Source organism: Syngnathoides biaculeatus, chromosome 7 (genome assembly GCF_019802595.1).
Source record: "Syngnathoides biaculeatus isolate LvHL_M chromosome 7, ASM1980259v1, whole genome shotgun sequence".
Taxonomy (NCBI): domain Eukaryota; kingdom Metazoa; phylum Chordata; class Actinopteri; order Syngnathiformes; family Syngnathidae; genus Syngnathoides; species Syngnathoides biaculeatus.
Genome location: NC_084646.1, coordinates 22,128,996 through 22,155,851, shown reverse-complemented (window position 1 = coordinate 22,155,851; position 26,856 = coordinate 22,128,996). Strand labels below are relative to the sequence as shown.

The 26,856-nt window shown below is 40.5% G+C and overlaps 1 protein-coding gene, 1 long non-coding RNA gene and 1 other non-coding gene across 5 annotated transcripts in view; 1 reads left to right on the top strand and 2 right to left on the bottom strand.

Annotated features, from left to right (window-relative positions):
- Positions 1-1,551: 1,551 nt before the first annotated feature.
- Positions 1,552-4,410, bottom strand: LOC133503394 (uncharacterized). The gene is made up of 3 exons (XR_009795729.1): positions 3,939-4,410; positions 2,377-2,464; positions 1,552-1,638 (listed from the first exon to the last, which is right to left on the bottom strand). It is a non-coding gene; the product is annotated as an uncharacterized LOC133503394 (long non-coding RNA).
- Positions 4,411-4,950: 540 nt separating this feature from the next.
- The window catches only part of usp13 (ubiquitin specific peptidase 13), a 59,722-nt gene continuing 37,816 nt past the window's right edge, over positions 4,951-26,856 (bottom strand). For all 3 annotated transcript variants that reach the window (XM_061824990.1, XM_061824988.1, XM_061824989.1), the window contains exons 16-21: positions 22,469-22,492; positions 21,994-22,137; positions 15,712-15,884; positions 11,453-11,642; positions 8,248-8,332; positions 4,951-7,352 (exon numbers count right to left, since the gene is read on the bottom strand). In XM_061824990.1, the coding sequence (XP_061680974.1) occupies positions 7,256-7,352; positions 8,248-8,332; positions 11,453-11,642; positions 15,712-15,884; positions 21,994-22,137; positions 22,469-22,492 (713 nt within the window). In that variant the 3' untranslated portion in view covers positions 4,951-7,255. The remainder of the gene's footprint in view (positions 7,353-8,247; positions 8,333-11,452; positions 11,643-15,711; positions 15,885-21,993; positions 22,138-22,468; positions 22,493-26,856) is intronic.
- trnat-ugu (transfer RNA threonine (anticodon UGU)) lies at positions 9,611-9,683 on the top strand. The gene has a single exon. It is a non-coding gene; the product is annotated as a tRNA-Thr (tRNA).

The following is a 26,856-nucleotide window of genomic DNA, read 5'->3' as shown; positions in this document are numbered from 1 at the left end:
ATAAAAAAAAAATTTTTTTACATTTTTACATGGGAAAAGTCATGTTGCTGTAATACAGCACAAACTTTAACTTGCATGAAGATAAGGTGCAGCCCAAATTACTCCTTCATCTGACAAAAATTAAACAAGAGACTTTTTAGTCCTTTCTTTGCCGTTGAATGTGCAATGATATTTTTGCAAAAACTCACAGTACAGCATAAGTAAATTATGCTCTTAAAAATAACATTCCCTGTCCTTTTCATCCACATGATGAATTAAGTCACTGAATTCAAAACCTTGGCTCAATTTATTTTAAAAATCATCTTCTTGCCTGATGATCATCAAAAGAAATCTAAAAATGTGCCTCGTCATTTTCTGTGACCTGTTAAGTTCTTACACTCATTTCAATGTTGGCAAAGTGCATAAATGGTTGGGATTTATCAGAGTTATCAGTATTTTTGTCTACATACAAGTGTACAAAAGCTATTTTGCGCTTTTGTTTAGCCACGTATGAGGCAAGTGATATTTTCGTGGGACAACATTGAAAAAATACACTTTATACAGTATACATCAATTCATGTAGTTGGACACTATAATGCATATTACCCTGTATAATCATAATGAACGCATTAGAACCTTTAAAATGAACAAGATGAAAGTAATCTTTTCAAAAGAAAATAAAGTTGTAATACATACAAATTCTGTGCATATGTCTTTGTGTTGTTCAAGAAGAAAAGGCTGTATGTGCCTATTACAGAAAAAAATTATCATTTGCATCGCTCACTTCACCAGTTTCATATTGGACTGCACTTTGTATCTGGATCTAGAAGTAGAATCCTCCATGTCGTCGTTTCAGTGAGAACTCAAGTGACGTAGTAGTGCTGCTTCTGTACTTGGAGCACCCTAACCATATTTTGTAAATTGTCTTTGACGTCCTAATTGCATTCTTTCCTGATGAAATCAAAATGGACATCAGACTGCAGTTCTCCAGGACGTACGTAAAAGGATTGGGGCCCTTCTCAAATTGTTATATTTTTGCAGTTTCCTCACTATGTCCAATATCATCAAACAAATGTAAATATCACACAAACAAAACCCAAGTTAACATAAAATGCTGCTTTTAAATGGTAATTTATTTGTAAAGGGCAAACCATAATCAAACCTAAATTGTCTATGTAGAAAAAGGAAGACCCCCTCCTTACATAAATCATGAACTGTGGCTAATCCCATTTTTTAAAGTTAATTTTCACTGATTAAGACCAGAGCTGTTCAATCAAGAAATCACTACATAGAACTAAATTGATTCAATTATGTCAGCCAAAGAAACTCAAGAACTCGTGAGAAATCAAGCCATTAACATTTATCAGGCTTAGGATGCTATTTGTAATGCTTGAAGATTCCTGCAAACCACAGTGAGAGTATTTATTCTAAAATGGAGAAACATGGAACAGCAGTGAACCCTCCCAGGAGTGGCCGGTCTACCAAAATCACCCCAAGAGGACAATGATGACTCATCCCGGAGGTCACAAAGAAACTCTGGACAACTTCTATAGAACTGCAGGCCTCCCTTGCCTCAGTTAAATCAGGAGAAGACTGAACAACAACAACAACAACAAAAAAAGCCATCCGTGGTAGAGTTGCAATGAAGTTGCCATCAGACTGGAAGAGGAACACAAAGGCATCAAAATGAACAACTTTGGGTATAGTCATGGATCAAACGTCTATTTTGCCATTCTGCTCCTAGTTGCAGATCAGTAACTTGTGTGCACACAAATACAGAAACATTGAGTTAAACATAAATGTTTACCTGTAAGTGTACATTTGTACAAAAAAAAGAAATCAGGAAAACCCTTCTACATTTGCGCAATACCAATTTGCTACTACCCATATGCTCAAAATATTAGGAATGATCTGAATTTATATTTTGTTAGATCTGTACCTGTATTGTATTTTCAAAAAATTGTCCGTACAACAATCATTAATAATAATCATTGTACATGTGCTGATGTAGCGGTAATATAATCTCGGGACAGGCCACAGGACACGTCTTGTCCTGGTCCCTGTGATTGTCAGAACAGAATCCCTCAACCAATTAAAATAAATGCTCAATGATGGTATGACTTTTGTCAATACTGTTGATAACACGTATTGCAATCTTAAATAAATAAACTATTTAACCAGCCATTGTGATTTGACGGGCGCAATTGCGCCCGTGTGCCTTCACACTCGCAAATCTGCACAGTTGAGCATGAAAAATCACTCACGTAAAATTAGTTACAAATAGAAATACATAGACATTCTCAGCACATATGAAAATCAATCCAGCGCAGTGAACCACAGCCTGACTTTTTTTTTTTTTTTTTTTACATGGAAGCAATTGGTCTCCTGCGAGCTTACCTGACTCCGCCCACCTCTGGCTCTTAAAGGGGTACATCCATAATTATAAGCACCGTCCACCCACCAGCGTTTTAGTTAGCGACACAGTCTGGGCAACATAGAGCAAAGAGAGTTAGAAAGTCTGTTTGTGTTTACTCTCGATAATAATGTTAAAAGTTAAAAATAATAATAATAATAAGTCCTGTTGCTTTAATGAATGCCAGGGTACGTGAATAATAGAAGAAAAAGTGGTGAAACTGGATGAGATTTTCTCTTTTTTGAGGAAAAAAAAAGGTCTGGTCTGAAGCCAAAGTAGAAAGTACAGAATGAGATGGTGTATAATGTTAAAATTACACCTTGGCACAGCCTGATTGAGGATGCAAGCACAGACAATACAGTGCATAAATAGCTAATTCTGTATTTTAATTTTTGGAGGCAACATAACATGAACCTTAAAACTGTTTGGGAGCATCATTCATCTTTCAACATGCATTGCTAATGATATTCTGCGAGCATTAATTCAGTTTTACACCAAGAAAAACAGACGGGGATATCATTGTGGGTTAAAAAAAAAATTCTAATTCAAATTTATAGTTCAGAAATGGCTTGGTTTAGTGTATATTTTTGTTTGTTGACATTTTCATTGTAAGTTTGCAAAAACACAAAAATGTTGTGAAAAAATATTCTGATGGGAATGTAAATGCTGTAATGTGAATCTATGATTGAGCCATGTAGCTTCAATGGATGACACTCATCTGACCACAATGCACACGTCTCATGTTGCTCACAGTAGTCAAAGGGGGCGCTCAAGGTCTTAGTGTGTTTGCTCAGACACGTAAAAAATTAGAGGGAACATTGGTCTTGACATTAATTTAAGAACCAGTTAACAAAAGCCTGATGCTAAACAATCAGTAATCACCGGAAACAGGTAATGCAAGTTAACCGTATTGAGCATGTTCGGAAGTGACGCCAAAAGCTGCTTCACGTACTGCGAGCGGATTTACGTCGAAAGTCATCAACATTATGAGCCATGTCAAAGGAAATTCAGTTATACTGAAAACATGTCTGGGACATAACGCAGGTAATGTTTCAGTATTTAACTATAATGAGTATGATTTACTTTGACTATAATGAGATTGTGATTTACTTTTACTTGATCTAAGTTCTAACATGAGACTAGTCTATCCATGTATCTAAATGTGTACGGTCATTTTCTCCCGTGGTAGCGCGTTATCTTGAAGTTGAAAACTTTTCCCCTCCCCATGCTTTAGTAAGATATGGGTCATCTATTGCTAGCTTTCATTAATGGATTGCCAATAGATACCGCTGTAAATTACGCTAGATTATAACAATACATCATGATGAAATAAAATGATGATTATTATATGAAAATTTAGTTTTGAAAATGTCTGTCTCAGTCCAATGTCAATAAATTATGATTATAGTATTAGGTAACTTCAAATTTTTTTGCATTAGATATTTGTGCATAGTGCAGTTTATCCTCTACATTGCACATCCTTGGCCAAGACTTCAAAAGAAGCATTTGATTCATCTCCAATGTGAAAAATATCCATCGTAGCTACCTTTGGTGCATCACTGTCGAACTCATCATTGATGACTTGGTCCAGTTCCGGTGCCTCCTGCATTGCATTATGAACATCCCATCTTTCTCCCACAGCATGTCATCCTCTGTGCCATCCATGGCGTTTGTCAGGAAATATGTTATGAATCCCAAGAGTTTTGGTTCAGCAGCGCACCCTCTCGCCCTCCATTCGACTAACAATCTGGAGCAGCTTTGCTTCGGCATCCAAAGGATATCACAACGTGAGCTCAAACGACGTAGAAACGAGCATCATGGGCACGTTTTTTAAAAAACGAGCATTTCATTTGTGTGCGCTCTCCTGTTTTTTTTTTTATTTTATTTTTTAATGTGCCCATGACGCTTCTATTGCGTAGTTTGAGCTCACGTTGTTTTGATACCCACGTGAAGCCACTGATGCAAGCTATCATTTTTTCAGACTGCGGCGCTACTTCCGGGTCATTGGCAGGAGTGAGATAAGGCACATTTCTTTTAATGGCGGCTGCACAACTAGCTATTGTAGTCGACATTCTTTGTCTTAGTTTAAGTTAAAACAAAGTTACGGGCAGTCGTTTCTGATGTTTGGTGCACCAGCAACAAATATGCTATACTAACGATTGTAAAATGGAAATCTCCCATGAGGAGGTCAGACTTCAGGTTGGTAGCGCACATTACCGTAATAAATATAAATGTGTAACATAAGACATCGAATATCATACCGAAATGTATATGTATACATTTTCTACCACTCTATGTACCTATATACAACTATGCAATGTGATTTTATTTTTCATACATCCATATATATTGTTTTCCCATTCCATTTTCCAAGCTGCTTGCCCTCACAAGGTTCGCGGATCCCAGATACAATTCTTAAATTTTAATTACCCTTTAGTTGGTTTGAAACCATTTGCATTGACAGAGATCTGAGTCACGTTTTTTTCCGCCATAAACAATTACGATTACTTTTTCCAAAAGACTCAGTAACAAAAGGCAAGATTGGACAAAAGGTTGTTTATTAAATTACCCAAATATTAGAAGTAAACAGGGCCAGCGAGCATACCTGCACGTTTCTAGTCCACACGTTTCTAGTCATATACGGCCAAGCCATATTTGAATGAACGCATACATTTCAAAAGTCACCGTAAGGCAAAACTAAAATCAGTTGCACAAAATCTGTTTCCACAAAGGCAACAAAGAACCGCTTGAACATGTGAGTTACATAAAAATAAAGCCCAGCAAAAGTACAATCTTGCAATCCAAATAACTAACATGTCAACATTTAGTGCACATGCTAATAGTGGCGACTGATTGAACCACATCTTGAACAACAGCTGAAAGGGAAAAGCGCAAACGAAACATACACGCACGATAGTATTGGAGATTAACTGATCTACATGACGTACACCACTCGACACCGTTGAGATGATTTTACCAGGCGGCCACTCATCACACGAGAAGCTCCCGTTTGACACGGCGGATGCAAAAAGCCAGCCAGGACTTGCATAGAGATGTTTGATCATTTCCTCACTGCCTCGGGAATTTGAGATATACTGCACTGAAACCAGCTTGAGGACCTTGTAGGCACGGCGTTGCTGAAATATTATTACACTGGCCCTCAAGGAGAGACACATCCGAAACCTGAGATACTACACTAACCGGTTTTGCGATATGTTGGTGTCTATTTCCACTTTGGAAATATGAATCTCAAGTCCTGAATATGAGTGCAGGCTAAAATCAGCAGAACTCCCCTGAAGGGAAGTACTTTAACGCACTTACCCAGAATTTTTATTATTATTATTTACGCAACTATAGGGAGCTCTCGTGTTTAGCGTGAGAAGACAAGTTTTATTTTACAACAGCACGACATCCCACAGACACGTGATGACATACGTCAGCGCAATATTTGCTGCAAAATTGAAAAACCCTGACCAGACATCGTTGCGCCTCCATTTTGGTTTTAATGCGGCCTCCAAAGATGAATTGAACCACCACCAGGCGGAATTGGAACATTTACCTCCCAACACATTGCTTCGCTTGCTTTCCCTTTAAACTTCAGCTTTACAGATGCCATGTGTGACTACTACTGTAGGTATTTACAGCTGCCTGCTCTGATTTTTGTTTCTTTGAGGTAAACAAAGGAATTGTGTATTTGAAATGTTTATTTACCTAGATGGATGCACCGGGTGAATATTCGGGATATGACATCTTGTAGCCACCATTTACCGAAATACGGTACATGTACAGTGAATTACCACATAACCAGAGTTCAACATTTACCAAAGGATTTCAAAGTCAGTTGAGGAGTTTCCTTTGGCGTGAGTTATGCTTTGCTGCTATCTTGAGGCACTGATATGTAATGACAAACTTTTGGGAGGGGAGGGTCAATTACCTAATGATTTTCAGATTTAATGTTACAAGAAAAATCTGTTCTGAGTTGTTTTTGTTTTTTTAGTTTACACATTCAGAGCAAATCTGTACAATGCAGTAGCTTTGCTTGTAGTGTATATTGCTTTAGACATGAACATGGACATAAATGCATAGATGGACTAAATAAAAATTAGTTGCACCTAAAATAAAACATTTTTTTTTTTTTTTTTACTGCTGAGACATTGGATTTCTGTAATAAAATACCCAACGAATAGTAGCAAGGACCTCAATATCATTGAGATGTTCTCTCACAGATTCACAGCAGTAATGTGGTTGACATTTACATCACAATCACATTCACGTCTGTGTAGTTTTTTCTTGGGCATGGGCTGCAAAATATTATTGTTTGAAGGGGGGGGGAGTGCTTTCAGTGAGGAAAATACTTTAATTTTGAAAACAAAAAAAGTTTTGGTTGCTAAAAGTGACAAACTGGCAAATTCAATTGCGCCATATTTGAGCTACTATGCAACTGCAAAAAGTTATGCTAATTGCACATTTTTGACAGGTGTCAAGCACCGGCAGTACCTTGATATAACTGCAATACATTTACAAAATGTACCTTTTAGAAAATACTGACACGTTTTGCAAAGGCATCAAACGGGTACCAGTGAGATATGAGATGAGATATGCACTTCTTTGGGTGTAGAGTACGCCAGCCATTGCACACGTCCCGCTGTCCCGACTGTAGACGATGACGACGACGACAACAACAAACACATTCGACTCATCATAACGAAAAAGACAAAAAGAGCATGTCGCTTTCCCTTTGTGAACACAGCTGCTCGTCACTGGGCCTCGTGGTTAAGGCAGGTTAACAGGCGAGGTTGTCGCTACTGTTGGGAGCCGTTCTCCCAGGTGGGTGTTGGTTGGCTGGGGGTGGGGGCGCGAACTTTAACTGCTTGACAGTCGATGGTAAAAGTAGATGTAGCCCAAGTCCTTTGGAGGCCTTTCTGATAAACACACTTTGTGGTCATTGTAGATCACCCACCTGGACAAAAAGGGACACGTCACATCACCATTTTGAAAGAGAGATATTATGGAACTTGGCATTCTATTGTGTGTTTACAAGTATACAACCAACGACAGTAGCACCTTGAATAATATTTATGACTTTGTCGTTGCAGTGTAGCTTTTCATGAGGGAAGTCTGTTTGGGTAGTGCCGGTGAACAACGCAAAATTCCATTGGAACAAATATCATGGAATGCTCATGCGTTGGCGTTTGAAACCCAGGCTGCAGGACAACTTAGGTGCAGCCACATAATACGCAGTTACTCATGAGCATATATTCTTTATTCTACCTGAGGATTAGACCAGAAAAGATTACTTTATACCTGAAGAACTAAACTGTGGGACAAATGGATAACATTTGCAGTAACAACATAACATCCTTTAACTGTTTCATTAAATTAATTGCATGATAAAGCCAAGGAAAACAGAATACAAGGCAAGTTGTGGGGTTATCAGGTGAGCAACTGACTTTCCCAAATTTTGTTTGGTTGTTGTTCTTTTGTGAGAGATGGAACTGGTTTCTCCATTAAAGTTTCTCCTATAATGACTACTTAGCTGACTATAAATTTGTAGCATGTTGACCTTTTATAAAGATGGCAAATCAGTTTGGCCACTGAAGCAGTCTTCTATATCAATTTTAGAGTTTGATACATGCATAAAGTCCCCCTTCCATTATAGAAATCAGACTAAGATATTAAACATTGAGAAATAAAAGTGTCTCCTAATTAAGAAGCCATCATTGCAGCAGAATAGTGACAAAACATTTAGTTGGCACACATTTTCAACATCAATACAAATTTGTCTGTTTTGTAAACGAAAAAAATAATGACTCAATCCAAGTATGTTTGAAAGAATGCTGGGTTTGTCAACTCACCTTCCTTCCTTTTTAATGTGACAAACATAGTGCCCGGACATTGTCGATGCTCCCATGTGACTGATGATGGCGAAGAGCTCATAACCTGGGGTAAAAAATGTTGACAGAATTAAGAATAAGGGCAATAAAAATACATTTGTTTATTACAGCTCATTTAGAAGAAATAATACTGACTTTACAATGCCCTCTAATAAATTATCTACAATGAAAAAAAAAAAACAACTTTTGAACCATTCTCTTCAACTTTTTTTTTTGTTTTGTTTAAATATGTTTTCAAGACTTTCACTGTTGGGATAAATTATTAAATATTTAGATTATATTGGAAATATTTAGATTATACAGTATTTCTTTTTTTTATTTTAAAAGGTCAAAAATTTTATTGTGTGTGTTGCACAGTGTAGAGAGAAAAGCAACACCCAAAAGCATGAAAAAAGTGACCAAAACAAAAAAAGCATTGTACAGCGGACTTGGGGGAGGGGGGGGGGTCCAAGACCCGGAATATTTTTTTTTTAATATAAATTATGCAATCTGGAATATTGAAGAGCATAATAAGGCGAAATAAAAAAATCTTTGCATAGAAAAAACAGGATGTACACATTTTAGATTAAAATGAAATTTTTGCTTTGCTTTTTTTTTTTGTTTTGAGCAAGGCCCATCTCCACTTGCACCTGATGCCTGCTTCAAGCTGTGCCACATGAATAGCATCTTACTCTTTAAGCATCCTCATTCTAGAAAGGTGTCCCCTCCAGAGGTGGGTGGAGTAGCCAAATATTGTATTTAAGTAAGATTACTTTTACTTCAAAATTATGTGACTCCAATAAAAGTAAAAAGTAGCAACTAATACAGCTGAGAGAGTACAGGGTAACTTGTAATATTGTGAATGTGAGCGTAAAACAACATTTTAGCATGCAATTCAATTCATGTTGAAGTCACTGGTAGACTTGCCTTACTTGCAGGCAGAGTGGGGTCAGTTCCCACTCAGTGACGGCGTGACTGTGAGTGTGAATCGTTGTCTGGCTCTATATGTGCCGTTCGACTGACTGGCGACCAGTCCAGGGTGTTTTCAAAGTTAGGTCAGATAGGCTCCAGCGCCCTAACCATGATAAGTGTTATTGAAAATGGATGGATGGGTTCATGTTGATGTCTGCAACTCGTGGTTTAGTGTATTTCTAAGGAATGTGTCCAATTAAGGGCACAATGGAGCCGCTGGTAAGAATGTGGGCTTCATAGTTCTGAGGTCCAGGGTTCAAATCCCAGCCCCGCCTGTGTGTAGTTTTCATGTTCTCCCCACGGCTACACAAGTCTTCTCCGGGCACTCCGGTTTCCTCAAATATCCCAAAATCATGCATCAAGAGACTCTGGTGGCCCCATAGCTCAGTGGTTAGAGCATTGGTTTTGTAAACCAGGGGTCATGAGTTCATTTCTCACTGGGGCCTTCACCCCCCAAAGAGGGGTTGGGTCAGGAAGGGCAACCGGTGTAAAATCTGCGCTAAACAAATATGAGCGTTCATCTGCGATGACACGCTGTGGTGAACCCTAACGGGACAAGCCAAAAGAAAGTTGTAATTGGAGAGACTCTAAATTGCCCCTAGGTGTGATTGTGAGTGCGGCTGTTTGTCTCTATGTACCCTGGGATTGTGTACCCTGCCACCTGCCTGATGATAGCTGGGATAGACCCAAGCACTCCTGAGACCCTTGTGAGGATAAGCAGCTCAGAAAATGGATGGACGGATGGGTAAAATGAAGCAGTCTGAGGTTTTCATCAGGAAAATATTTTAGGAATCATGTTAATAATACATATACCGCTAAATAAATGAACGAACCTGCTATTTGTAGCACAAACGTGAGCCTGAAACATTCTCACTAGCCTCCTCCTCATCTGCCATTCACCAGACAAAAACCAAACAAAAAACAGCACACACACACACACATACCGTGGTGTTTCATCCAAACACTAGGGGCACCACAGAAAGGAGTGACTAAATTTGGGGTGAAAAAAAATAAATGAAGAAAAAAGTAGACTAACTGGAAAAAAAAAGAAGAAAAAAAATCAAGCAAATTAAGAAGAATTCCAAGCATTTGTGTTGGAACTACAACAATTACATTTATATAAAGCCTGCCTCTCTTAAATCCAGTGTGTTATCTCCCACTATCAATGCAATCGATTGAACCTTTTGAAACAATTTCAGAAGGCTAATTTGCCAAGCACAAATCAATCCAGGTGGATCATAGGAAGATAATTTGATGCATATAAATATGGAAAGAATCTGAACCTGAAAAAAGCCAGTTGGGCCCCACCTCACTCATGACCCTAATAAGGATAAGAGCAATGATGGATGGATGGGTGAATAAACTATGTGCTCTATATAAATATCTTAACGCGTGTAAGAAATAAAAATATAATAGGACCTGGCAGTAGCCACACTGATTGTGTAGTGGTATACACGCCTGACATGGCAGCGTGGGATCGTTTCCCCACTCAGTGATGGTGTCGATATTTGCGACTGACTGGCGACCAGTTCACGGTGTAGTCTGCCTTTCGCCCGAAGCTTTCCCGTGACCCTTGTGAGGGACCGGCTTGGAATGATTGATGTAGCCACTGGAGGTGGCAAAATAGTGTCAGTCCTCTGTTGGCAGCCATAATGTAAAGAGGTGGCACAGTGACAAAGCTGGTAAAGTGTTGGTTTCACAGTTCTGAGGACCCGGGTTCGATCCCGGCCCCGCCTGTGTGGAGTTTACATGTTCTCTCCACGCCTGCATGGGTTTTCTCCGGGCACTTCGGTTTTCTCCCACATCCAAAAAACATACATTATTAATTGGACACTATAAATTGTCCCTAGGTGTGATTGTGAGTGCGGCTGTTTGTCTCAATGTGCCCTGCGATTGGCTAGCAACCAGCTCAGGGTGTACCCCGCTTCCTGCCTGTTGACAGCTAGGATAGGGTCCAGTCCTCCCCACGGCCCTTGTGAGGATAAGCGGCAAAGAAAATGGATGGAAGGATAGAGCCTGGCACGCATTAGTTTGGCAAGATACATAAATGTGAAGATCTGCTGAGTTGGCTTAGTGTGCACACTACATCTTGGTTAAGATCAGTAATCCTCCTTTCAAATACTAAAACGAGACTCAAATGTTTCTTGCAGTCGTTGCATTCGTACAAAATCAATGGAGATGTAATAGCGCCGACAAAACAAAGTCATTCACTCACGTCCCGGTCCATCTTTGACGCGCGGCCCCGACATGTCCCTGTCTGGGGACAATGTGGAGTCACTGTGTGAGTTGGCATTGGACAAAGCGTTGTCATTGGGCTCCGTGTCGGCCATGCTGGAAAGGGCGTCGCTCGCCTCCTCCTCCGGGTGGGTGAAGATCCAGTCGAGCGCTCTCTCAAGGTTATTGTTCTTGAAGATGAAAACACACAAAAAAAATATTTCAACTCTTTAAATTACTTTAAGTCCCATACATCTATCCACCAACCAATTTTCTCAACCATTTATCCATTTTTATGAAATATACAGTAATGTGTCAAATCACTGCCAGAAAAAAAATAATAAACCTGGACAATCTAATTAAATCCAGATCAAGAGCTTGCTCAAAAATTCAACCTTTTCAAAGATAATGCAATCTTAAGAGCTATTCGTTTAAAGGCATGTTCAGTCTTTTGCTTGTACTTTCCAGTTGTGTGCAATTTCAGTGCATAAAACTGTGAGGAACGGCTAGTGGTGGAAAGGTCGTCTTTCACCTTGAAAGTTGCAGGTTCAATTCTGAGCCTTTGCGAACTGTACACGGACGGGAAGGACAAAGCCAAGATTCGAGGCCGGAAGATCGGAAATCAAAGGCAGATGTGGTGAATCATACTGAAATGTGCTTGTAGTATTTTAGTGCAATGTTTATCAGGCTTTTCCAGCACATGATGAGGCACTGCTGTTTCTCACCCAGTTAAACAAGAGTATGACCACAATAACAATAACAAAAAACATGACTAAAATAATAATCATTAACAATATCAGGCATTGTAAGATATTTTCGCATTGAATTGAATTAAATTATGCATATTGACAGTCACTGATAGTGTAGTGGTACACACGTCTGACTTTGGCGCGGGCAGTGTGGGATCGATTCCCGCTCAGTGATGGTGCCGGTATCTGCCCTGTGACTGACTGGCGACCAGTTCAGCTTGTAGTCAGTCTTTCGCTCGAAGCTAGCTTGGAAGGGCTCCAGCTTTCCAGTGACCCTTGTGAGCGGCTTGGATAATGGATGGATAATGCATATTGACCTAATAAAGTGTTTTTTGCTGATAGCCCGAGATTAGCGAAGAAGAAGTGGGACATTGAGTTGACCGAGAAGCAACAGGAATACATTGAGATGCGACACAGGATAAAGGTAGAGGTGGCGAAGGCTAAACAGGAGGCATAGCACAACATGTACACCAGGTTACACACAAGGCCAGACAGAGGGATAGAGATGGGAAGAATGTGCAGCAGGTAAGGGTGATCAAGGATGGAGGTGGAAATGTGTTGACTGGTGCCAGTGGTGTGCTAAATAGATGGAAATAACACTTTGAGAAGTTGATGAATGAAGAAAATGAGACAGAATGTAAGAGAAAAGTGTGATGGACCAGGAAATGCCAACGATTAGTAAGGGGGAAATTTGAGAGGCACTACAAAGGCAGTTGGTCCTAATGACATACCGGTGGAGGTATGGAAGCAATTTGGCGGGATGGCTGTGGAGTTTTTTACCAACTTATTCAACAGAATACTAGCGGGTGAGAAGATACATGAAGAATGGAGGAAAGGCTAGAGATAGGATAGGAGTAAGTATCTGCGAGCAACAGTATGGTTTCATGCCTAGAAAGAGTACACAAATGCATTATTTGCCTTGAGGATGCTAGTGGAAAAGTACAGAGAAGGTCAGAAGGAGCTATATTGTGTGGATCAAAAGAAAGCATATGACAGCGTAACAAGAGAGGAACTGTGGTACCGCATGCGTGAGTCTTGTGGCAAAGAAATGTTAGACAAGTAGAATTTAAGGTGGAGTTGGCCCTTCATCAGGCAACTACAGGCTCTGAGGCCCTTCCTGTCTGCAGTGGAAATGGACAGGCTGACAGAGGAGGTTAGACTGGAATCCCCTTGGACCATGATGTTCGCAGATGATATTGTGATCTGCAGTGAAAGCAGGGAGCAGTTGGAGGAACAATTAGAAAGATGGAGGCATGCACTGGAAAGGAGAGGAATGAAGATTAGCCGAAGTAAAACAGAAGACGTGCCATGATGTACGGATTAGAGATGGTGGCACTGAAGGACAACAGGAAGCCGAACTGGAGGTGACAGAAATGAAGATGCTGAGGTTCTCTCTAGGGATTTGAAATGAGCTCATTAGAGGGACAGCCAAAGTTGGATTTTTTTTGAGACAAGGTCCAAGACAGCAGACTTTGATGGGTTGGACATGTCCAGAGGTGTGAGAGTGAGTATATTTGTAGGAGGGTAGAAAGGAAAAGAAGCCCCAGATCTATTTTTTGGTAGCCCCTCATAAAATCATCTTATTCTCAGTACATTTGCGGTGACACATGTCCACCTCCACTTACAGTAAGCACCTCCAGGGGATATTTTTTAGGGGGATTGTAAATAGACATGTGACTCCTGGAGAATGTGCATCCAAATACAACACAGCGGTCATATTTTGGTGGCTGATTTTGGCTCTCAGTCAGATCACTAAGATCAGAAAAAATACCTCCTCTTATTTTGGGCTAATAATAAATTCAGTGTTGAGTGCCAACCTCCAGCTTCACATTAATTAAAAGAAATATGTGTTTATTTGTGTACTCATACTGGGAGCACTAGATGACAAATACTCTCTGGCGCTATTTCCGGGCCTTAATGACAAACCAATTGTTATTATGTATTGATATTAAAGTGGAACTATTGTTATGTTATAATTATAATTATTATAACTTTTGCTGTTGTAGTTATCATCGACCTCCCACAGGAGCTACACACCCTATTTATGAAATCCTCTTAATTGTTAGCACTCGCTCCAGTCAGCCACTGAAAACATCTATTATATTTTTAAAAATAGACATCCCCATTACGTTGTGCCGTAGCAGTTTGCTAATCTTCCTAGGGTCCACATATAATCAATAGGTCAGAGGACAAAAATGTTATGGGGTCAGTTATAATTCATGTTTGCATTATTTATAGCTTATGTAATACAAGCACATTATTTCCAGGAAGTTGTCAACAGGAATTTAGGTTAAAAATTGGGTTTTTATTACAGGGATTGAACATTCATGAAGCTCAAGACACGGGGTTGCAGTTACTCTATCCACCGCAAACACGATTGGAAGTGATGTTGCAATTGACAAACACAGAGCGCTACACTCTCTACGCAATGGAGAGCATTGTGTTGGAATATGGGGGGAAGATTTCGACGTACAGGAGCTGCCAGCTGAACTTGCCACCGTCAAATCGTAGGTTTGAGCAGATCACGAGGTCGAAACAGACTGGTATGATTCTGCATCCCATAAATACATAATTTCCTTGCTCCAGCATCCTCCCTTGTCAATAGAAACAGAGTCATGAATAAAATATAACAGGCATCCCCATGGGATCAGACAGTTGAGGGTTAAGGGTCTTTTTATACAGTCGTGGCGAGAAATATTGGCACCCTATATGTATTATACTGTATATTTAGATGTTTCAGTCACACGACAAGCTTTTACGAAGTGTGCAGTTTTCCTGTATATTGTGTGCCCTTATATTTATTGATTTAACTGCTTTATATCTGCTATATAATCACTTTGGTTTGTAAAGGGGTTCTCCAGTTATTAAGAAACTTTTAGAATTTTTGTCCTCTGACCCTTACGCCAAAAGAAACCAATTAATAATTTGAAAAGCTGTGAAATCAAAAAAGTACTGCTAAAACCTCAAAAAATGTTTTAATCATCAAGCAACACCTCTTCGATGAAGACTATCAAGTGGATGTATATATAAAAACATAAAAATAAAACACCCTAGGGGCCCCATCCGGCCCGCCACTCCATTTTATGCAGCCAGCAAAAGCAAATCTACTTCCATGATTGTTGCCAAAAATCTGTACCAAAATTTCACAATGTAACAGGTAATAAACAATGTTGAGATATTGCAAGCATTTTTTTGGTTGCCAAAACAACTTTTGAGAGTAACTTGAACAGCAGTTCAACAAACTACTATTCTTTATTTCTGGTTTGAAAAGTATTTTCCCATTATTTTGATGTGTATATAAAATACAATCATCAGGAGATGCAACATTTATATTGATCCACGGTCATACCGATGTGGCCAGTGACAAAAATGAAAGAATGAGCTTGAACCCCCTGGTTTTGATGATATAAATCCATGTGTAAATATTTCTCACATTTTGGATATCACAAAATTGCCCAGTGAGTGAATGAGTGAGTCAATAATACGATGAGAAAGTGGGCGCCACACTGACCGTGGCTTTGAGCGCCTGGACGGTGTGAGTGCGAGGGAAGCCCATCGAAGTAAGGATGGCGATGCTCTCTTCGGGGGGCGAGTTATCCAGCGGGGTGGCGCCCATGAGGCTGTGTGCACTGCTGGAAAGGCCCGGGTCAAACATAGAGGGCAGCATGAGAGGCTCTGCAAAGTCTGGAGACAATGAAATGGAAATCATTCATCACCACGGTTACTTGATTGAAATGAATGTAAATTCCATGACCTACCCTAACCAACCTCCCAAAAAACAATGCCATGCTTTTAAATGTTGTTCATAAATATCAACAAGAAGGGAAATGTAGACAAATAAGATGATGTTATCAAGCATAATTACTGCACATTGTGACAAGGGTCCGAATGATCCATCCATTTTCCATACCGCTTATCCTCACTAAGGTGGCAGGTGTGCTGGAACAAATCCCAGGTGACTCTGGGCGGGAGGTGGGTTACATCCCCAACTGGTTGCCAGCCAATTGCAGGGCACATAGAAACAAACGAGCATTCGCACTCACATTCATACCTACGGGCAATTTAGTGTCTTGAAACAAACTACTATGCATGTTTTTTGGGATGTGGGAGAAAACCCATGCAGTTGATTTTCTGCAAAAACATGTAGCAACATTTTAAAGTCATTGTTAAAAAATAATGTTCAGATATTGGCAGGCATTTTTATTTATTTATTTTTTGCTACCAAACCTCTTTACAGTGGCTGACAGTAGTAATAGTAACAGGTGAACAAAATATTTTAATCAAGTTCTGATTTCATAACTAGTTATCACATCAATTTGCTGTATATTTGTAATAATGTGATGATTAAACATTTACATAGGGCTAAAGGAAACTGTGGCAATGACAAAAAAAATGTTGACACCCCTGCTTTATGGTCTTCTTCGTTTTAGGTGCTTTTCCATCATTTTTGCCATCGATATGAAATTACGTATAGTTTTTGTGGGTATGTCAATTATTTGTGCATTTTTGCTCTTCAAACCAGGGATTGTGTCATGATCCTGCCGCTCCAGCCCGGGCTGTGCGGGTGCCCGCGCGGCCGCGCTAATTGGGAGGCACACACCTGCGCCTCATGCGGGCTGATTATCCCCTGTATATATAGGACCCCGATAACGACTGGTTCTCCGCCAGATCGTTGAGGTTCATGTCCCGTTCCAGCACTCTCGTATCCCTGATCGTCAACCCGTGTGTACCGACCTTCGCCTGTTCTCCGATCGACCCCGTGAGCCTGACTCCTTTGACACTTCTGCCTGCTTTGATCGTTCTCCCGTGTACCGACTCCTGCCTGCCCGCTCACCTGCTCTCTTCGCCCAACATCCCAACTACCGCTGCTGCACGTGACTACCTGCCCGATCCCCGACCATTGAATAATAAAAGTTTTTCCCCGAACTACCTTGCATCTCCCGAGTCCTGCATTTGGGTCCTACCTCCGTTCCGATGGGTCGTGACAGATTGTCTTTATTCCCCACTGTATAACCAAGTCCTGAATTGACAATTTTAAATTGTGAATCAAGGTACCATTGTGCACTGTATAAGCCTCACTATTAAGCACAAATTTCAGCAATTAACTGTCAAATTGCCTGAGACAAAGGAATTAATTCCACAAAAAATAAAAATCTGGGATAAGCGGGGGTATGGTAGCGAGAGTGGGGGAATAATTGAGTACAGTATGTACATTTATGAACTTGTAAATGAATCACATTTAAATGTGACAATGAATTATTGTTTCATGAATCTGGCATCTCTGCAAGACTAAATCAAAGTGAAGTGGCCCTTCGGCAAGGACACTGTGGCTGTAATTACGGACGGTCATAAACAGCTTTCATTAATCTCGTTGCCATAAAAGAAATAATGCAAACTCCTTATCTACCCACTAATGCCTTTATCGCCTTTTTTTGCGTGCTTTCGATTGCCACTCAATGTGTTGTCCAGCCACCAGAAAACTAAGGAGGTGAATAAATAAACGGCATGTTTGCAAGAGCAGTTAAAAGGCTGTTAAACTGCTCGTTTCCACTTGACTACTAATGGAGCCCTTCTCCATTAATGCGCATATCTCATCACATTGATGACTGTGTATATTGCATCAAATCAAAGGTCCTGATGAGGGTTTTCTTTTGACTTTTCCAATATACACTCAGAGGATGACAATGACCAAAAATTTAGCCAATCCTTTTATTATTAGGCAATTGGTCACAGCAACAAACAGTTACATAATCAAAGTACCTTAATAACTCAGATTAATGGGTTAGTTTGTCATTATATCTAAGTCTGATGTGATTTAATGACCATTCAATCCTTGTTTTTTAATACTTTGTGGGTGATAGCCACTTTTTTTAGGCAGTTGAGACAAATACGGAGCAAAGGTGGGTACTAACACATTACATTTACTCTGTGACATTTAATCAAGTAACATTTTTGATAAACTGTACTTGGCACCATACTTTTGACATTTACTTGAGTATTTATGTGGAGAATGATTGATAATACTTTTATTAAAGGATCAATGACCAAGATACCGTTCCCTACTTTTATTTCTCCATTTTTGCATGTGCTGTGTGCTTCTGCCCCTGGTATTATAAATCGCCCAATGTTCCTACCTCTTCCAGGTATACAATAAAGCTGATTCTGATTCTGTAAGAACGTGTTCAATAGAGCCAGTTAGGGTTTCAGGTGCGCTGGCGCCTATTTCGGCAGCGCACACCCTAATCTGCTCGCCAGCCAATCACAGGGCACATATAGACAAACAACCATTCTCATGGAAGGATAAATTTGAGTCTTCAATTAACCCACCTTGCATGTTTTTGGAACTTGGGAGGAAATTGGAGTACCCAGGGAAAAAACAAATTGTGTCATATTAAAGCCCTTTTTAATGAGGGCTGTCCTATGTCATTATTTTGTCCATCGTCTGATGATGCATTGGAAACGTCACCAACTCCACTGCTTCTTAACCCCCCCCAAAAAAAACATGATATGGCACCACTTTTGCATCGCCCTCTTTCAAACTGACAAGCAAGAGGCTGCTCTCGTTTCCGTGCACTCTTGAGGCCTTTTACCTCACACCAAGGGAATAAAAGTGACACAACTTAGGGCCTCGCTGGAACATCTTGACTGCGACGCGCTGACAGACTTGATGGTGTTGTCACGGACACATGCTCCGATAAACGACCAGAGTAAACAAAAGCTGTCCTGCCTGATCCGGCAAAGGTTTGACTCGTCTCTCACTTTAAATTACCTTTGAGTTTAAAAGGCCCCATACCAATAAAGGTGTCTTGTCATTATGTGTTACTTCCTCACGCCAGTATCCTCGAGGAGGAAAATGTGGTGACACAGTTGCTGCACAAGTACTTTTGGCAATATTGTGGAGAGGGAGCAGGGGGCATAAAAGAAACTGATGTATAGAAAAACTATGAAAATATAACATGTGACCTCTTAAATTCAAATAAATTCAAGGCAACTTCAGAAACCATATTGGCATTCTTGTAGCGGATTGCCAGTACGAAAAAAATGATTGCAGCAGTTTTGTGACATGATGCTTTGAAGACAAACAACTTCTGTCAAAATTGCGCAGGTCAAATCATGTCAATTCACTAGTACATGATCGCAGGCACACATCCCTTGGACTTTTTAGCTGGAAGTGGGGCCTCTCACTTTTTGTAACATAAATATGAAATTTTGTTGGATATTTATGTAGCCACTCCCACCAGAATTCAGTTGTACAGCCGGCTAGGTTCACAACCCTTGTTCTGCATGCTTCCCCTCTTGTCCTTGTTCTGTACCATCTTGTCATGTTCTTCCTCACAGGATCTAGCACTACTGCCCCATAGAACACACATATCTAAGGTGCCATTGTTCTTGTTTACAGTACTCCATTCTGCTTGACCTAACAGCCGAACAGGACTATACATAAATAAATAAAACATCTTTTAACTTGCAACCACTGTGCCCAGGTGTGCTATGAGAGATCAACATTTGTGCATAGGAAACATCTAAGGCTTTTTGGCACTAGCGAACCACACGGAGGGAAGATTGAACAGTGGTCCACCATCCCAGGAGTGGCCACCTGAGAAAGATTAGCCCAAAAGAACATCAATGGCTCATCCAGAAGGCCAGAAAGGAACTCCGGACATCTGCAAAAGAACTGCAGGCGTCCCTTGCTTCAGTTCACGTCATCACAATTTAATCTGCTCCAGCCCCCACCCAACACTTTTTGGAATAGGATTTTAATAAGGAAACTAGCTCCCTAATATTGGGCATCAAACACTTTGTGTATCATGTTGTAATGCTTCAATTCAACTCAATTCATAATGCTGCTCTTTCTGGTTGTATCCGCCTTGGCCAGGCATGCAGACATAAAGAAGTTTCATCACTACTGTGAATTCGTAGGTTGCTGTGATATTATTTAATATTTATATTTTGTATTTATACAAATATATACATTTTTTTCAAATAAATAAAATGCCTGTGAGTATAGTGGAACCTTTACTTACATTAGTTCTTGACAGGGTGTGTAAATAGGAAAGTTTGTAAATTGGACATCATTCTCACAAGAAATAGCATAAAGTTGAATATTTGGTTCCAACTTTGACAAAAGTCATTCTATTAGTAAAGGTTTGTAGATAATATAACAGTATAGAGTACTGTATATCAAACGTGACAAAACTCTCTTTCAAAATCAATTCGACAACAACAAACAGACACGTCCTCCTCATTCATATTCAGCCACGCTGTTGACAGGCACCCAAACTGTGTCACGGTGTCAACAGTCCCTCTGGTGTGTTCACAGCCTGCTGGAAATCTAAAAAAACCCCTTCACCTTAACAACCAGGTTGCGACACTTATGAAGAATAAAAAATTAAATCCACTTCATTGGCTTGCAGCAGGGCGGCCCGGTGGCACAGCTGTAAAGCGTTGGTACTCACTTCTGAGGTCCAGAGTTCAATTCTGGACCCGCCTGTGTGGAGTTTGCACGTTCTCCTCGTGCCTGTGTGGGATTTCTCCGGACACTCTGGTTTCCTCCCATATCCCAAAAACATGCAACATTGGACACTCTAAATTGCCCCTAGGTGTGATTGCAAGTGTGGCTGTTTGTCTCCATGTGCCCTGCGATTGGCTGGCAACTAGTTCAGAGTGTACCCTGCCTCCTGCTCGTTGACAAGTGGGATAGGCTCCAGGACTCCCGCAACTCTCGTGAGGATAAGCGGCTAAGAAAATGGATGGCTGGATGGCTTGCAGCAGGTTCTCTTGACAACGAGTCGGCATGTAAGAACCTCACCTTCTTTCCAATGTTAGTCTTGGAAATGTTATATGCTCGCTGTTTTTCATTTAAAAAAAAAAAACGTACAGCTTTTACAATTGGCCCAGAAGTTTCTCTTGGTTCCACCAAACATACTTGGTTCACTTGGCTAAGTCAGCGGCAACGAAGATTTTTTTTGTGGATTTGTTTATTCCACACTATACTGTAAGAAAGGTTTTGCAGTGCGTGCACCATGGTCTTTTTTAAGTCCAAAGTGAGTGCTTCCCTATTTCTTGGACCCACAAAGCTAGCAAAACGTGGAAAAAAAAAACCAAAAAGGCACACAAAGACGCACTAAGCAAAGTACCAACTGTGAAACCAGAGATACTGAGAGCGATCCACCTCCTGGGAGAAAAGGAATTTATGAAAGGTTCACCCACTACAACTAGGTTTGACCATTGGTGAATATTTTTGTTTGGTCTGTCGTTTGTAAATTGAACAGGTCTTTGTAAATTAGAGTTCCAAAGTATTGTAATATTGTCAGTCTACGTGTGTTGCTCCATCATTTGTGTTCAAATATCAGTTTCATGAAAAGTTTTAACACAATATTAAATGTTAGCCCATCAAAGGAACTTATCGCGTAAGAAGCAGTAAGCTAGTGGGACATTCTTTTGACAAGGCCATTTTCAATGTGGGATTTTCCTTGTTTTGTGTTTAGTTTGACAGTAAACCTCAACTGGGATTGAAACATTTTAACCTTAGAGAACCCAAGACATCCAAATCCTCTTTTAAAATTGTGACCCCATGGGTTCTCCAGGGTTAAAGTCTCTTTTGAAGAACTGTTAGTTATCTTCCAACCGGCTGCTTATTGTGAGGAGGTTTAAACGGAGTTCACTAGCACCATACAACGCTTGTATTTCAAGTCAAAGTACAAAATCGGTCAAATGTTACCTCATATGTTGAAAAACACGCAAGTTGGGTCACTCATATGTCAAAGTAGGACCGTATTCAAAAGTTGCTTACCAGGCTCCTCCATGTGAGCTATGATCCAGTTGAAGGCCATCTCGGGGCCCATGTTTCCAGTATAGTAGACGGCCTTCCTGCAGGCCTCGAGGGGGAAGCCCATCTCTGCCAGCTGCATAACTGCTGCCTCATCTATTTCCGGAGCTAAGGGGCACAATGGAGAGGCAGCATCAATAACTTAAAACAAACACACACATACACACAGCTGCTCATTCACATGTGCTGGTGTCATAGCAACCACCCTCTCCATCTCTCTCTCTCTCTCTCTCTCTCTCATTCTCTCTCTCTCTTTGGGCCTCATTAAGCAAAGAGACCAGAAGACAATGAGCCCTGGGGATGATGCTTCATCGCACAATGATCTATCATGGAGTACATACGCAAACAAGAAAGTGTTGTGCACCTGCTCAAGCATGCGTGCTCAGTGCTTTGGCTCAATGTGTCATCGTGTTAATGAGAGCAGAGGCAAAATACTCACAGTCTAAGGAGCTCATGGAGCTATCTGGAACAGAGGAGAAAGAGATGAATCACACACTTCTCTCATATATGCGCTTCTATGCTTTTGGTATCAAGTGATTACACATACATGAATGGAATAAATGAATATGAAACCAATACTCCACAGCCTCCAACGCTAATATTAAAGCTGAAAGAACCCCCCCTTAACACTGATTGGAAGCTGTTGAATTCAAATATTCATGTTAACATGGAGGATTGGCAGTGAATGAGCCGATATTAAAATGCTTTGGTTTTAACTTGGGTTTGACTTATCATAATACAATGGAAACTTCAAAGTCATATGCCACTAGTCACACAATTTGGAATTCAACTTTAAAACTTTAAAAACATGCTAAACAAAAAGCCGCATCCAACCATCATCATGTCTATATATAGAGATCCTTTTCAAAAAATTTGTATATCGTGGGAAAGTTAGTTAGTTAGTTAAATTTATTTTCTTAATTCCATTTTAAAAGTTACATTTTCATAGATTTTAGATTCAGGGCCCACAATTTAAACAATTTCAAGTATTCATTTGTTTATTTTGACATAATGTGGGCTTCCAGCTCATAAAACCCATAAAATCATCTATATCCATCCATCCATTTTCTTAGCCACTTATCCTCACGAGGGTTTCTGGGAGTGCTGAAGCCTATCCCAGCTGTCGACGGGCGGGAGGCAGGGTACACCATGAACTGGTTGCCAGCCAATTGCAGGGCACATGGAGACAGACAACAGTCACACCTTGGGGCAATTTAGAGTGTCCAATTAATGTTGCATGTTTTTGGGATGTGGGAAGAAACTGGAGTGCCCTGAGAAAACCCACGCAGTTACGGGGAGAACATGCAAACTCCACACAGGTGGGTCCAGGATTGAACCTGGGACCTCAGAACTGTGAGGCCAACGCTTTACAGCTGTTCGACCGTGCCGCCCTGCTAATAGGTGTAAAATACAATTGTTCATCACTGCCTGGTGACCGCCATCATATGGTATCTTACGTACACGCTAAAGCACGTGCTGGCATGCATGCTAACAGTGTAACCAGTGTGTTTAGGGCTAACTTTTTGTTATACTATATTATCGTTATTATTTGTAATTATTGCAAGTTACTTCCCCTCACTGCTAGTTTCAAGTGGCCATTACCAGGAACAAATGTGTATAAGGGCAAACATTTGTGCTCAATGAGGCGCGGGAGTCTTTGGTAGCGAGAGTGGCAAGGGGGTCAACATGATTAATCACTGCGCATGGCAGCCGGAGGACGATGGGGCCACTGGATTATTTGCAATAGCCAAAACTCATAATACAAACAAGGATTAAAAAAATACTGACTGAAAGAGAACATTTTGTTTTTCCTAACCTCTTTTTGTCCCTCTGCTTAAACCACAATAAAAAATGGTTTGTGGAGAGAGGAAGGGAGTGAGGGTCTAATAGAGGATCCATTTTATAAGGCATCTTTATGATTGTTTAATGGTGAGAATTCTCAGGTCCAAGTCAATAATAACTAAAAGAATGAAAGAAACTGCTCGATAACTCAAAATTTTAAGTGACTTTTCTGCTTCTATACTTTTCTATCAAGCTGATTTTCTATATTTCATAAGCAACTTGGGAGCCAGCTGTCAGCTGATCACCACCTGGTGGTGAGTTGGCTCCGATGGTGGGGCAAGATGCCTCTCTGTTGTGGCATGCCCAAATGTATTGTGTGGGTCTTCTGGGACCATCTGGCAGATATATAGACACACACACACACATATATCCATCCATTTTCTGAGCCACTTATCCTCACAAGGGTCACGGGTCTGTGAGGTCAACACTCTAGAGCTGCACCATATATATCAAATCAAATCAATGAAAACTGGTTAGAGCATTGGCCTCACAGTTCTGAGGACTGGGGTTCAAATCCCAGTGCCGCCTGTGTGGAGTTTGCATGTTCTCCCCATGGCTGTGTAGGTTTTCTCCGGGCACGCCAGTTTCCCACCACATCCCAAAAATATTGATTAATTCTAGACACTAAATTGCCCCCAAGTGTGGTTGTGAGTGCGACTGTTGTCTGTCTCCATGTGCCCTGCGATTGGCTGCCAACCAGTTCAGGGTGTAACCTGCCTCCTGCCCGAATATACCTGGGGGAGGCTCCAGCACTCCTGCGACCCTCATGAGGATAAGCGGCTCAGAAAATAGATTGATGGAACAGTGTCTACTTGAACAAGTCGACCTCCATGACAAGATGATTTAATTATAGACTGCAAAATCAATCAAGAAAGCGGCGGCGTAGGTGGTATGCGGAACCAATGGGAAAGCCAAGTAGGTCATCACTAGTGTTAGGGATTATTCGAATTTGAGCGATTCCAGTTCCAAACGATTCTCCATTAGGATTCTTTAAACGGGTTGGTTCAGAAAAGTTTGCAAAGTTTAAATAAAGCATGTCGAAATTATGAATATCCATTTTCTTGGGCATAGACTAAAATGGGACTTGAGGGTGTTCATAACCATTATCAACATCAAGCCTATGTGTGAAAAGTTTTTTAAAAAATCCAAACAGCCAACATTAAAGAAAGGGTTGTCTTTAACATTTGAGGTATATTTGGAAATCTGATATAGAAAACCATTTTTTATACTTATAGATCTACCCAAATGACATGATTTAAGCACATTTTTACAGTATTAAACACACATTTTGTGTAAACATAACTGTTCAAAACAGTCGCTTTACAAAAAAAAAATATATAGCAGGGGCTTGAACAATGAACCAGTATATGCTGTGGTGAGGGAACACTGTAGCATGTGTATACAATAGAAAAATAGCATTGATGAAAAGACACTACCATTTAAATGTAAATACGTAGAAAAGTTGCAGCCTCAATATTTGTCAAATCGGGCATACTTTCATTGTAAATTGAAAAGTGAAAAACATAAGTTTACTTAAAGTTAAAAATAGAAGCGAATCCAGGTATTTTCATGCATTGGTCCTTTTAAGTACGTCCCGCTGTCAGACAGATATGCAACTGCACTGGCATGCCATGTCACATCAAGGTACCTTTAAATGTGCGCATGGAACTGGATATAGCAACCATTGCACTCATCCATCCCTCAGACAAAAGATGAAGGTGAGCTTCTGGGTGCAATGTCAGTGCATAGGCAGCACATGATTTTGTACACAAAAGACATGAAGCTGTGAGTTTCTTTTTTGGAGATAGTGTTCAGCGGGTCAGGCCATTCTGAACACGCTGTGCTTTCTAAAATATTAATGTGGACGCTGAACAGTAGCTGGAGCGGAACCTTTCGAGTGACACGAGGAACAGCACTGTTATTAAAATCACAAGCCGTGGAAAGTACCTGGGACAAATTTGCAAGTAGAGAATGTGACGTCACACTTTAGACAGTGTGCCAACATATCACCTACAAAGTCTGATTATATAGCAATGTCAGCAATTATGCCTTCTAGGAGATTATACAAGTGGCAGAAAACACGACAGAACAAGGTTAACCAAAATTTTCTGGAAACTATGCTTTAAAAGTCTAATAATGTTCAAACAATCATGCGAGGGTTTCAAATCTCGTGACAATTCAACTAAATGATCATCTGGAGTGCATGAAAGGAGACATCCATTTATTTTCTGTACCGGTTATCCTCACTAGGGTCGCAGGCGTGCTGGATCCTATCCCAGCTAACTGTGGGAGAGAGGCGGGATACACCCAAAGTGGTCACCAGCCAATTCACCCCTCCGTACAGGGCACTTAACCAGGCCTCCTGAAGTGACGTCACGCCATGTGCGCTGACGTCAGACAAACAATTGGGAAAAATATCGGCGCAGCAAGAAACGAATAGAGCAAAACTATCCGATTTACCGGCATTCATAGCTAACAGTGAAATATCGTTGAAAAGCAGACAGCAGGGTTCAAGTATTTCAGCGAGGGGTATTTCAATGGTATTTACATGCATATCGACGGAGAAACCATTGATATTAGCGCGAGATCTTTCCAGAGTCAGAGGAAGACCGAGAAGCCACATAATATAATAGATTATAACTCAAAGACGAATTCGTCATTGACAGTTTCCTATTTTCGTGTTACATATCACACTTGTGTGCAGATTCTGTATAGCCGTTTGTGCACCACCGTTTGAAGGAAAAGAAGGCGAAGGCTTGATTTATGAGTTGTTTCTCTCGTTTTCTTTCTGTAACGTCACGCGCTCCCCTCAATAATTATTCTTGTATCGCTCAACACAGATCAAGTGTGACAATCATTCACACGTAGCTATATTATGCAAGCGAAGAACAGCTAATTCATTTATATGAGACATGTATTGAAAATCAAATATAAGGCATACCTTTGTACTAACAAACAAAGTCCGGTTTAGCTTCGCTCGGGAGC